At 38.7% G+C, this 12504-nt stretch overlaps 1 protein-coding gene across 1 annotated transcript in view; it reads left to right on the forward strand.

The window, feature by feature from the left end:
- The window catches only part of AGPAT4 (1-acylglycerol-3-phosphate O-acyltransferase 4), a gene marked incomplete at both ends in the record, with an annotated part of 51801 nt that overhangs the window by 24085 nt on the left and 15212 nt on the right, over window positions 1-12504 (forward strand). The window contains 2 exons of the mRNA XM_079550326.1: window positions 5897-6058; window positions 7568-7721. Coding sequence (XP_079406452.1) covers window positions 5897-6058; window positions 7568-7721 — 316 coding nt within the window. The remainder of the gene's footprint in view (window positions 1-5896; window positions 6059-7567; window positions 7722-12504) is intronic.

Raw genomic sequence — 12504 nt, forward strand, 5'->3', positions numbered from 1 at the left:
ACGTGTATGCTAAAAGCGTTCTCCCACATTATTCAGTAGTGCTTGTTATACAGTGGTGCTTTAGACCTACAAAATTAAACAGGCAACCCCAGTGACTGCAATTTTGTAGATAAAGCAATTTTGTAAATGGTTAGGACCTTCTTCACAAAGTGCCATTGTAGGAAATTAAAGGATTGTTTCTGTACAAACCAGCAAAGGCCTGCAAGGTCAAAGTTCTTTTGTTTTATGTTGGTGCTGTCTGGTTGGATTGAATTTCATTAATTTTAATGATATTTTTAAGTAATTTTCCCAAGGTAATCAGGATTATGTTTTAATTCTGTGTATTGCTGCCTACACATAGGAAAACCACCACATAAACTATTGTACAATTACTATACTGTATTAACTGAAAATAGTTCTTCCTGTCTTTAAATGTTGAGTTATTATTCAATTTGTATCTTTGCTAATCTTAGAATTTCTTTTAGGAATTGATATATCTTTATTATAATTATTTTTAAAACTATTTCAGTCTTGATTAATATACCGTGGTTTTACTTCCCAGAAAATGTTCTAGGAAGAAATTATTCCCATGTGCTCTTACTTGCGTAGATGTCTTGACACAGGAAAGCAGTACATTTCCCTGTAGGGGTAACCAGTCAAGGTTCATCACAAGCTAGGTTCACACCAAACAGATGCTAAAAACCAGCACCTCCCAACCCCAGTTTTCATCCTAGGTTAGTTTCCTAACTGGATTTACTGCATTGGTTTCCCAGTACTTGGTTTGGTGCAGCACAGGAGTGGGTGGATGCTTAGGGATGAGGGGCATATCTTGGTGTGACTTCATGCTGCCTTACACCAGCTTGCAGGGTACAAAACTGCAGGATTTGTTGTGGCAGCACAATTAAGGATGTAAGAGCCATTATGCTGAGGGCTAGTCTTGCCCTGTCTTCTAACAGAAGCAAGGAGCAGATGTGTGGGAAAGAGTTGCAAGAACAACGGGAGCATAGAGAGAGATTTCTAAGGGTTGTCCTAGCCTTTAGCAACATGTGGCTCAGGGGCTTTGTGAGTCAGTGAGGCTTTCTATTTAACGTGGTTTATCTTTATACTCTGCAAAGTGTCTGTGCAGACTCTAGGTGTCTACCAACATCTCACTAAGCCAATGTTGTGTCCCCTGCTGCTGAAAGTTTGTGCATTGCACCTCCAGTATCAGTTTCGGTACTTGTCTGCCTGGTACATCATAAGGAGAGATGGCTGGGGAGGATGAAGAGGAAGAAGATGAAGACCAAAGGAGTGGAACTGTTTGTACTTAGCTCCAGAAAGCAGAGAGAATGGTGGTATTGTAGTGCACTGCTGTATGTTGTTACATCTGCGGTACACAGTGACCGTGCTGTTACCAATATTGCAAGTGTGCGTTTAAATTCTGTTTTATGCCTTGAACTTGTGTTAAATGAAACCAATCAATTCTCATTGTTTTTTGTTTTTTGTTGTTGTTGTTGTTTGGGTTTTCTTTGTGTTAGTGGTGGTTTTGCTCACATCAAAAGAAAATTAAACTCCTTAAAACTTTCTAGTCTTTCCTGACACACAAAAAATATTTACCTTTTCTTGTACTTATTTATTTATTTAAATGGAATATGACAGCTATCCCTGCTGGTATTTTTTGCAACAGACGTTCAATTTGCTCATTGGTCTTCTCCTTTCATCTCTCTTCTTCATACTGGCTTTCTCTTCTGTCTTTATGTTCCCTGCTGTCTTTATGGCTAAATTGATACAGTCCCAACAGGTTTATAATATTCAGTTACTGTGATTTTGATTGTTTGGGTTTTTTTTTCCACTTTTTCAGGGAGATGGGGAGAGGGGAAATTTTTGATGGAGGGAGCTTAGTCTATGTATACCGGTGTCAGGTTTGTGATACAGTGTCTTGTCATTATTTGATCCTTATGCCTAGATGGCACAAGGTTCTCTACTTTCTTGAAAATTTCTTTGTCTACAGAAGAAAACTTGGCAAAAAGACCCAAAGGAGTTGCTAAGAACACATGTACATATGTATGTTTGGGATGGGATGGAACAGGGTAAAAAAAAAAAAAAAAAAAAAAAAAGAAACAAAAATCATTTATTTTACTTTTTAATTACTTTCTTTAATATGATACTCTTGAAGTTCCCATTCAAAGTGCTAGGAGATACTGGCTTGACAGTGCTGAGTGAGAGCCAGAAACCTATTCATTTAGAATGGTGAAGGCAAAAACCACATCAAGAAGCATCTCTGTGCTTGCTTTTTCTCTTGCAAGTTAATTTTAAGCCACAGATTATCTTGCTGCTTACAGTTAGGCTCTGTGCTGCTGAATCTACTAGCACGTGTTAGTAGCACCAAACTGTGGAAGACTTGTGGTGGTTGTGAGAAATTAGGAGGAGAACACAAACTTCATAAAGCCTAGAGGTAATTAAGACAAAGTCACGTTCTGTGTAAGATGTTATTCAGGACTTGCACTGAAAACATACTGGTATACTCCCTGCCAGGGTACGCCGGGCTCCTCTGATTCATTGCTTGATATAAACAAGCAGCGACAAATTACCTTTTTAGTCATTTTAGTCGTTATCATCTCTTTTCCTGAGATGATATTTATACCAGCAAAAATTACCTTCAGTTTAAAGCTAACTTTGTTTTATTTTCCTCTGAACACAGGTATTGCTCAGCCTGTGTCATCATTTCTAACCCTAGTTATCTGTTCCATATGCCAGGAAAACCAAATTTTAAATAAAAGCTATTTATATTGAAGCTTGCTGTTGGAGAAACTGAGCATGACTGATAGGTGTTTTTCCCTAGGTTGCTGTAAGGGAATGATAGATGTGTGAATATTGATTACTTTTTAGCACTCATTTGTTTGTACATTTCAATATATTAATAGAAGTTACATGATTGATCATGCAGTTAGACAAGAACACATTGTTTGCATTTAATACAGCATCTTAGCATATACTTGGGCTTAGATCCACTAGAATATTGCTGTTACCTTTCTTACATGGAAAAAGTGTGGGTCTTCCCTTCCCCCTAGAGAAATATATCTTCCCATCTTACTGACCTAATACTGTAATTTGAAAGAGTGCTGTATTTCAAAAATAGAGCAAACAATTATCAAAAGTATGTCAGCAGTGAGGGCAGCCGATAGAGAAAATAATTTACGACATAAATTGCCTGCTGCTACTGGCTTGCAGCTACAATAAATTTGTTTTGAAATTGCAGAACAAATTTTGTTAGACATTCTCAGCTTGCAAGTAGATTTCAGACTGCTTGTTGCACTCTGTGATGAAAAGATGCTGAATAACTGAGGCTGGAAACATAAATCAGCAAAGCTGTATGAACGTATTTAAAATGACCTTTTAAAATTAAATTTTGTATGTGGCACTGGCACACAAGGAGAATTTCACGGCTTTCCAAAGTAACTTGGTAAAAGAAATTTATCTGTGTTAAAATGCTGTGACCATAGATAAGCTGTCCCTGTCCAGCAGTGATTTCATAAGATGTCTGTTGGAATTACACTGCTCCGAGCAGTGGAAATGTTTAAATTCCTTCAGGAAGGCCATGTACTTTTCATAAAAAGTGAAGATTTGCTCTATTTATTCTGTTTAGTGAGCTGAATTTAAGGGTTAGAGGTGACTGTCACATATTTTCCAAAGCTCTTTGGAAAATTGGTAGCAGAAGTGAGCCACATCCATGTTCTTCCTGTTGTATTTACATGGGAGCTGTGTACACGTAGACAGCTGAAACATAGCAGACTGTAGCTGTCGTTGTTGTAAGAGAGACGAGAGCTCCTGAGGGCCAGGCCTAATATGTTCCTCCCACTACCAGTGTAGTGGCTGCAGAGCTTCCTTTTGCCAAATACTTCTGTGCCATCAGCCTAAATTTTATTTCTGGGGTAGGTGAGGTGCACGAAGAAGCATTAGGTGATGTAATTCCTTTTTATGTGCATATAAGGAGATGTGCATTCGCATTTGTCTAAAGTGCACTTCTAGACTTCAGAAATGCTTTGGCACAGAAAATGCAGAGGAGTGTGACCTGTGGAAGAATTCAAACATCTGCTCTGCTGTTGTGGTCATGCTGCACCCTGTGGCACTGCAGCTCACATCAGGCCTGTCTCTGTTTCACTTTGTTTTTGAGGGTGAATTAGGTGTCACTGCTGCTTTTTGCCTGATGAACTGGATTCTGCCAGGATTCCAGTTGAGCTGCTGGCTAATGGCTGACCTGGTTGTGACTGGGGTGTGGGAACACTTGGCATCTTTTGGGCTTTTAACAGGGCAAAGCTTTGGCTCAGATATCTTCCTCAGTCTTGCACAGGAGAGGGGAATGTAGGAGTTTCTGTACTGGTGTGTGTATTTTCATTGGGTGTTCTACATGATGGCCTATAACAAAAACTGCTCCATGGAGATTTTTAAAAGTGTATACTGAAACTGTTTAGCTTTATTCTGGAAATAAGAGGATGACTCATATTAGAAGTAACTGAGAGAAGAAAAAGCAGTACTGTGGCAAAAAAAGTTTGAGAGCTAAGGAAGGTGGTGGGAGGAGAGCCTTTCCCTGTGGCTGGTCTGGGGAGCTGGAAGAGGAGGCTGGGCTCAGTGTTGCTGCTGCTGTGCAGCGTGGATTAACGTCCAGGAAAAACTGAAATTGCAGAAAGGCTGCCTCAGCTTCAGCTACTGAGTCTTCCAGCTGCTCCTTGTGGGAGAGCAGGCCTTAGGGATACAGTCTGGGCCCATCACTCAGTCTCCAAATGACTGAGAGAGATAATTTTATTATAAAGTATTCAATTATTTGAAGTGTAAGTTCTTGCATTCTTAGGAATTGAATTCTCATGTCTTTTTTTCCACTTCTTCTGTGTAACAGTCGCTTGGAAGCTATTTATGTGCATTTGCCTTCCACTCTTATAAGCCTTTAGATAGCTTAATTATTTAAGGTATTTTCCTTCCTCAAGGAAAGAGAGTAGATGAAAGAAGTGAACTGAGATAAAGAATTAGGTCAAATCTCTTCTCCTAGTAACCAAATGAACAACAGCAACTAAAAAAGGAAATAAAAGCAAATAGTAGTTGCTCATAATTTCTACCAGTAAATAACATCTTCTAGTCAGATGCCATGTCCTGGAACCCATCTGCCGAGAGCAAGCATGGTACTGCTTATAATGATATCACAGATAGAAACTGGATTGTGTAATTGCTCCTGCTGTCCTCTAGGAAAATACAACTATCTCAGGGATTGCTGAAATAATTTTTGTGTACACACGCACTCACAGTGGCATACTTTTTTGTTCACTGAATGGGAAAGTGAGACAGCTCACCAGTGCAGAGTGACTTGAAAAGTAGAAAATGAGCAATTGGAGTCAAATGTGCCTAAAGCAGAATTGTTCTGAGGTAATCACAGGACTGAAATCTAGAGTAGGATTTGAGATTTGAAATGAGTTGAACCCTTGATAAGCAATAGACTTGTTATGCATTGTGTGGATAAATCACTTCAGTGTCAAACCTGTGAGGCAGGAATGGTGCTTATTTTATTCCAGAAGAATGCTCTGAAGAGAAATTCGCTAGTGTAAGTATTTCTGCCTTTCCATTAAAACAAATCTGAACACGCAGGAAGTATTTGTATTACTGCTGATATTTCTAGTACTTAAGATTTCCTACATTGGGAAAGCATTTGCGATAGAGATGTATGCCTCAATATGCTACTGTACTATGCAGGCTTTATGAGTGTTTAGTAGATTTGGCTGTTGTGTCATGCAAGGAAAATTCTTCTTTGTTTTGTTTTCATACTGATTTTGAAGCTGGAACAGATCCATATATGATTCCATATTACTATCTAGCTATGCATGTGCCACGTCCCAACAGAACTCAGTAAATGGTGTGATTCTGTCTTACTTCCTTTCATTCTATCTTGCAGAGTTCCAAAGTGCTGGCAAAGAAGGAGCTCTCCTACATGCCTATCATTGGCTGGATGTGGTATTTCCTGGAGATAGTCTTCTGCAAGCGTAAGTGGGAGGAAGATCGGAAAACAGTTATGCAGAAGTTGCTGAATCTCCGGGACTACCCTGAAAACTTTTGGGTGAGTGATGACTAATGGGAGGAGTGGGAGGTGCTGCAATGCCTGGAAGAATGGAAGCGTAGGTAGTGTCTATTGGTAACCACGTTGCTTCTGAGAACTTTGATTTGTGAACTTCCTAGCAGTATCCAGAGAATACTATGAGAGAGCTGAATTCTGTTTTGAATTTCTGGTACGATAGTCTAACCTGTCTGTTTTCTACCTCTATGGAGCCCTACAGGTGTTATTTGAAAAATGTCCCCGCTGTGATCAATAATAATCTTTCACAGTATCACAGAATTGTAGGGCTTAGAAGGGATCTCTAGAGATCATCAAGTCCAACCCCTCTTCTCAGGCAGATTCCAGTTCTCTAAATATAGGAGCTGGAGGAGGGGTGTGTATGCTCTTTCACTTGCAAAAGGTGTTGAATGCATTTTTGCAGAAGTAGGCAGTTCAATGCTAATTGGTAAACTCAAATTACCACCATCTTTTATATGCTGCTGTGAAAGGATTTCTAAGAGGAGGCTATGCCTGTAATAGAAAATATTTAGTTGCTGTTGTACAGTTGGATTTATTCTGGTGTGGAATGATATAATGTCAAAAGGCATAGTGGTAGCACCTTGTACATAGGAAGGCAGAGTGTGCTAGATGTGTTAGAAGCGTTTTCTCAGCAGTTTCTGTATGTTTCATCTGACTATTTAACATGATGCACATTATAAGTGAGTAAAAGTGCTCCTAGATAGGCTGGATCTAAAGTTGGAAACTTGGACAGGTTTCTTCAGGTTTCTGTGTCTAGTGGGCTAAATTTTTGCTGTGGGTTACTGAAACTTTACTGATGCAATATGCACTGCTCTCTGATGCATTAATTTGGATTCAGGCTTGGCAGAAAGCACATGAGCATGTGCTAAATCTCTGAATATCCCTATGGTCTCCCTTTCCTGACACCGAAAAAAATTGTAATTCATATCTGAGCAGTTAAACTGTGTGGTTCACAAGGGATTGAGACTTAGAGTTCTCTTGCATCTACTGCCCTACCTATGTTATCAGCACCATCCTTGTCATCAAAGCTAGTATCTGCTGTTGCTTATGCTCCATGTGCTCTAGTGCAAGCAAGTGGGCTAATGAGGCATTTCCTAGAATTGCATTTGGTTCAAACACTTCACGAGTTTTAGATACTGGAGCACCTCTGCATCACTAGGAGACGTGCAATAGAAAATGCATTTTGACTGCTTCCTAACATCTCTTTAGAGAAGGAGCGACCCATTAGAGAAATCAAGTCATTTAGTCATGAGCAGCAAAGCAGATGTTAAAAACCACAGGGTGGTAAGTTACATGGGTGGAGGCAATTAAGAGAGTTTTTGGTTTTTTTTTTTAGTAGTTCCAGGGCAATTACGTTGTAGTGTATTTGTCTACGTGTGTCCCTGCTAGCAGTGTTTGTTTGGGCCATATTGGTGGGAATCAGTGAGGGCTCTGGTCAAGCATGTGTAGAAAACCTGAGCTGTTTTCTGACTGCTGTTCTTTCTTGCTTTTTAGTTCCTGATTCATTGTGAGGGCACAAGGTTCACAGAACAGAAGCACCAGGCTAGCATGCAGGTCGCTGAAGCCAAAGGCTTGCCCAAGCTCAAATATCACCTACTGCCACGAACAAAAGGATTTGCTGTCACCGTGCAGTGTTTGAGAAATGTAGGTAAGGAAAGTCACAAGGAACATGCTAAATGGTTATTTCATGTACCTGCTCTCACTTTGCTGTGCTCTTCTTTTCCCCATAGTGCATGTTTTATCAGAAGAATGCTGGAATCTTTTCTGAGCTTTCTTCCACTAGTCTGTGAAAATTAGAATCAGGTTTGACTAGCAAAAGCTGGGGGCAGCTTCATTAGTTTCTTGTTTTTGCTTTCTGCTCTGTCATTGTATTGAGGAATCCTCAGCTCTGGATTTTCTATATATTCACAAAGGATAATGATTCTTAGTTTTTGCTATACTATTAAGAATTCCTATTCCAAATGAAGCCAATAAGTCAGGGAATCTAAGAATGCATCCTAAATGTTTTCTTATGGCAAATATAAGTATCATTTTTTATCAACAGAATGTTACACTTTAAAATGTCTGCCTAAATATACTCCGGGGAGTTTTGGTAACCTTTGTGGAGCAGAGATGTGGGAAGTCAACCTTTTCTGAAGATATGTGTAGGAGAAGTTTAGAAACAAATTACAAAGTATGAATAAATATTTCATTGTTAATGTTGTTTGATACCCCCTACTTCCCTCCTTCTGGTTACCTGAATTTACCAATTTAGAGTGCCATCAGTAAGAATACGGCACAAATGCCTTTGAAGTGATCTTGTTTGACTAAGAAAATCCAGCTAAGTCTTCCGCTGTGTACTTCAAGGACAAGGGAAAAATAGTGCTAAATTGCACCCATTGCTAAATTGGGCTTTGGTGGATTTATGTGCTGTTAGAAGGCTGATATGTAAGGAAGACAAAGTAGTTGGTGGTTTAGAAGAAAATGTTCTGGCATGACTGAAGTTAATGTCAAAGCTTCTTTTGTCTTTGAAGACGTGTTTTCATCTGGCATATCTGGGATAGCTGATGTAAAGAAAAAAAAACAACACAACAACTTTGCAGTCAGCTGTCTTGCTGTCTGTCATGTCTCTTCTTCATATCCTCTCTCAAGTCAGGTAGATTATATCACTGTTGTAGCTTGTCAGGCATCAGTGATTTCCCACCCCCAAAATGGATGGCATTGCTTGGATCTTTTCTGATACATGAAGTAGATGGAGGTAATGTGCAACTTCCTGAAGGGCACAGTTTAACCTTCCCTTTTAAGTAGACTGTTTTGCTGAGGAGGAGGGGAGAAAGACGTGAGGCACTGAAGAAGATCTGAGTCAGAACTCTCTGACCTCCAGTATCTTGAGCTGGGGAGTCAAGGGCAGGTGATTTTAGTGGTGATTTGTTTTTCTTGTCGCTATTCAGTATGAAGAAAACAAAACGTAGCGTGGCTGTGGACAAGCAGCTGATTTATGGGAAAATATTCCAAAAGGAGATAATTTCAGGGTACTCGGGTTATAGGTTTATAGGAAGTTTGAGGTATTCATGAGATAAGCCACGGTAGTACTTCTAGAATCCTAAATATTCGATATACTTTCAGGACAACAAAGACTTATACTGTTCCCTAAATAAGTATTCTAGGGAATCTGTTACTACCTCAATCCTTGCTGGATTTATCAGGGTAAAGGCTGAGGAGGTAAGATTTCCTTTGTGAGGGTTCATAGGTAGTTGAAACTATGTAACTTATAAACAGCCAACAAACAGAGGAAAAAGCCTGATGATCCCTGATAAGTGTTGCAGTTCTGGTGGGTATGTTGCCTTACTTGCACTGTCACTTTCTGGAGTGAGAGAGAGGTAATTAGATCTGGGTTACTATTTGTTTCTCTGTTACAGAGTCAAGGGGTACATTTGACCGTCATTTTAAAGGCCATGTAGGCCGTGTCTCCCTTGCTATAAACAAGGACACCTGCAGCTAGATCAGGTTGCTCAGAGCCTGACCTTGAATGTTGCCAGGCACGGCGCACATACCATGTTACAAGTGGTGGGGTGCACCCATGTTATAAGGAAAAAAAGTGTTGCTGTAGGTGTCAACATATGCAGAGGATTTATGATGTAGTAATTTGGACATTTTTTCTTTTGAATATTTACATTAGTTAGTAGTATTTCTTCGCTTGTTAACTTGTTCACTGTTCCTTATGTGGCACAGTAACTGACTGTATCCCTCATATTGCAACCAGATTACTTGTTCCAAAGAGCATTGTTGTGGCCACTGTACTGATGCTTCTGTGTGAAAAAGCCCATTTTGGGATCTGCCACTTAGGCTAGTGCACTTTCTGCTCTTCCAGAAGGGGTGGTGGGCCTAGCTGGAGTATTTTGCTAAGGGAGTTAACTGCAGCTTGTTATAGCAATGAAGGAAAACTAAATGCCTGTTCCAAGCTGGCTGTGACCAAGGTCAGCTTTTCATTTTCCTCTTTTCTTAGCTCCTCTTTCTGAAAATTATAAGATTCCAGCTCTCTGAAGCTGAAATACTGTAGGATGAGTGGAAGGTGGTTGCTGTGGTAGTAGAAATATAATTCAGACACAAAAGCAGCGATCACAGGTTGATGCATTCCAAAACTTTGTTTCAACCTCTGATGCTACTTTCTGCGGTAGTTTTTTGTCTGTTGGAAACAGATGCAGATGAAATCAGTCTAGTAAAGTCATGTTTTGAAAAATTTAGCCTCAGATGGGGTTTATTGTGTATTATTGGTATTTCATGTGTATGTATGAGAAATTGTCTCTGCACCAGTAGACACCACATCTGTCAATATAAGCAGATACATAGTTTGGCAAAAATATCTTTCACACAGATAACAAAGAAACTTATCTCCTAATTAATTTATTCCCCCTCCTCCCACTAAAAATTAAATAGAGATAACTTTATACGCCTGTGTGAGTGAATGCATTTGTATTGTCAGAACCTCTGGTGTAGAGGTTTGTTTTCCATCTCTAAGGAATCACAGTGACCTTTTTTATAACAGGAAGAGTATCTTTGCCCATGGTGCCTCTGTAGAATACCATAACTTCAAGAGGTTGATACTACTGTAATGGCTGCAAATGTCATTCAGAAAGTCTTATTCTAAAATGGTCATTTAATGAAATAATCCCCTCCTAAAATATTTCACATATAATATAACATAAAATAACCAGGATTATTTAGTCTCTTTCCTTCATAAGAAATAATGGAATTCACTTCCCTTTAGTGACTTTCACAAGTTCAGGTGTCCTTAAATAAGGCTTGCTTCCAGTATTTTCAAATTAGTTCTGATATTTTAATGAGTGATTGTCTCTACCAGCTCACAAGTAACAGACAAAGTTACCAGCTGTGTCATTTCTAGAGGTTGTGTGGTGTCCTAATAAATTGTTGTTAGATTATAATGTAGAATTTGCTGCCTGTACAGCTCAGCTGGAAGCAAATGAAAACACGGATCTGTTTCTAAAGTACCTAGTCATTACTCACAGTAAAGATAAATGTCATAAATACTGTAAAATATGTATTTAATGGTTATTTGTGTTGTCTTGTCTATACATCAGGTAGTTCGTTACAGCTGTTCATGTTTAGGTAAGGCTACCTCATAAATGTACCTCAAGATGGATTGCAGATAATTCCAAGTTGTCAACTTATTACTGTTGTGCATGCTGGAAACTGCTGTCCTAGAGGCAGTGCACAAGAACAAATTCCACAGTGATGTTCTCATGGAGTTCATTATGGCAATGCTGACGAATTTCCATGAGCAGCTCTTCAGTCCTGGAATTCTTCAGTGCTTAGATCTGAGCAAGTTAGCAAGTTTGAGCAGGTAGATTATTTTAAGTAAGATAACCAGAGCTATTAAATGCTAACGGATTGTGCCAAAATGTACAGTGAATTCCACCTTCTTTTCCCCACTCTGCTCTGTAATCTTCACTTCAGATTGTTATTTGCTAGAATGAGGTTATGTTGCAGGCAGGTTGATTTGTTGGACATTCATTCAGCCATAGTTCTCAATGTCCACAAAATAATGTGTGAAATCCAAGAGGCCAATTAAAAAAAATTCTTTTTTAAAGTGTATGAGAAGAAAAGTAAAAAAAATTCTCTAAATACACAATTCAAAGATTTCTTAAACCCCAGGTCATTATTAATCCTAATTCCTTAATTATATAGTTCTTTGTCAGAATTCTGTATAGAGAACCAAAGTAGATTTAGATTAGAAAACAAAAATGAGATTTACATCTTTATCTAATGTCAGAAAATAGCAACTGAAATGGGGGAAAATGTTGTTCTCTCAAGAGGCTCCACAGTAATGAGTTATCTTTCTTTGTTAATGAAAAAAAATGTTTTAAGGTAATTTCTTTGAGAGATATATCATTTCATAGTTAAAGCAAAGCTTGTGAAGAACTGGTCTGAGACTGAGACAGATGGAATATTTTGAAGGTGCTGTGAAAGGTATTTTTTACTTGATTTAAAACATGAAATTTCTTAAGCTTTTGGATGTGAAAGTCATGAGATTTCCAGTTCTACTATATACAAAAATGTGTATAATTGTATATGTGTTTATATATATATATAAATACATATGGAATAATACATGCAAAGTACTTGTTTAGTGGAAAACAATTTCAGTATGTCATAAAGTGTACTAGTATGCTGCTTTGGCAAATGCTTTCTGGCAAATTTTAATCCTATGAAATCTTTTTCTTTGACGCCTCCACAATACGTCTTTTCCTGCACTTTCATAATGGAAAAGCTTAGCTCTTCAGTTACTTTATATCCAGATATAATAGGGGCCTATTTACTCCTGCATATGTTGTTGTTATATTGGATTTGATACTGCTTTGCCAGCAAAAGATTTCTGCATGATATGAAAAAGAGCTGGAAAGAATATCATAATACAGGCTGGATGCATCATG

The sequence above is a fragment of the Tetrao urogallus genome (assembly GCF_951394365.1).
Source record: "Tetrao urogallus genome assembly, chromosome: 2".
NCBI lineage: Eukaryota > Metazoa > Chordata > Aves > Galliformes > Phasianidae > Tetrao > Tetrao urogallus.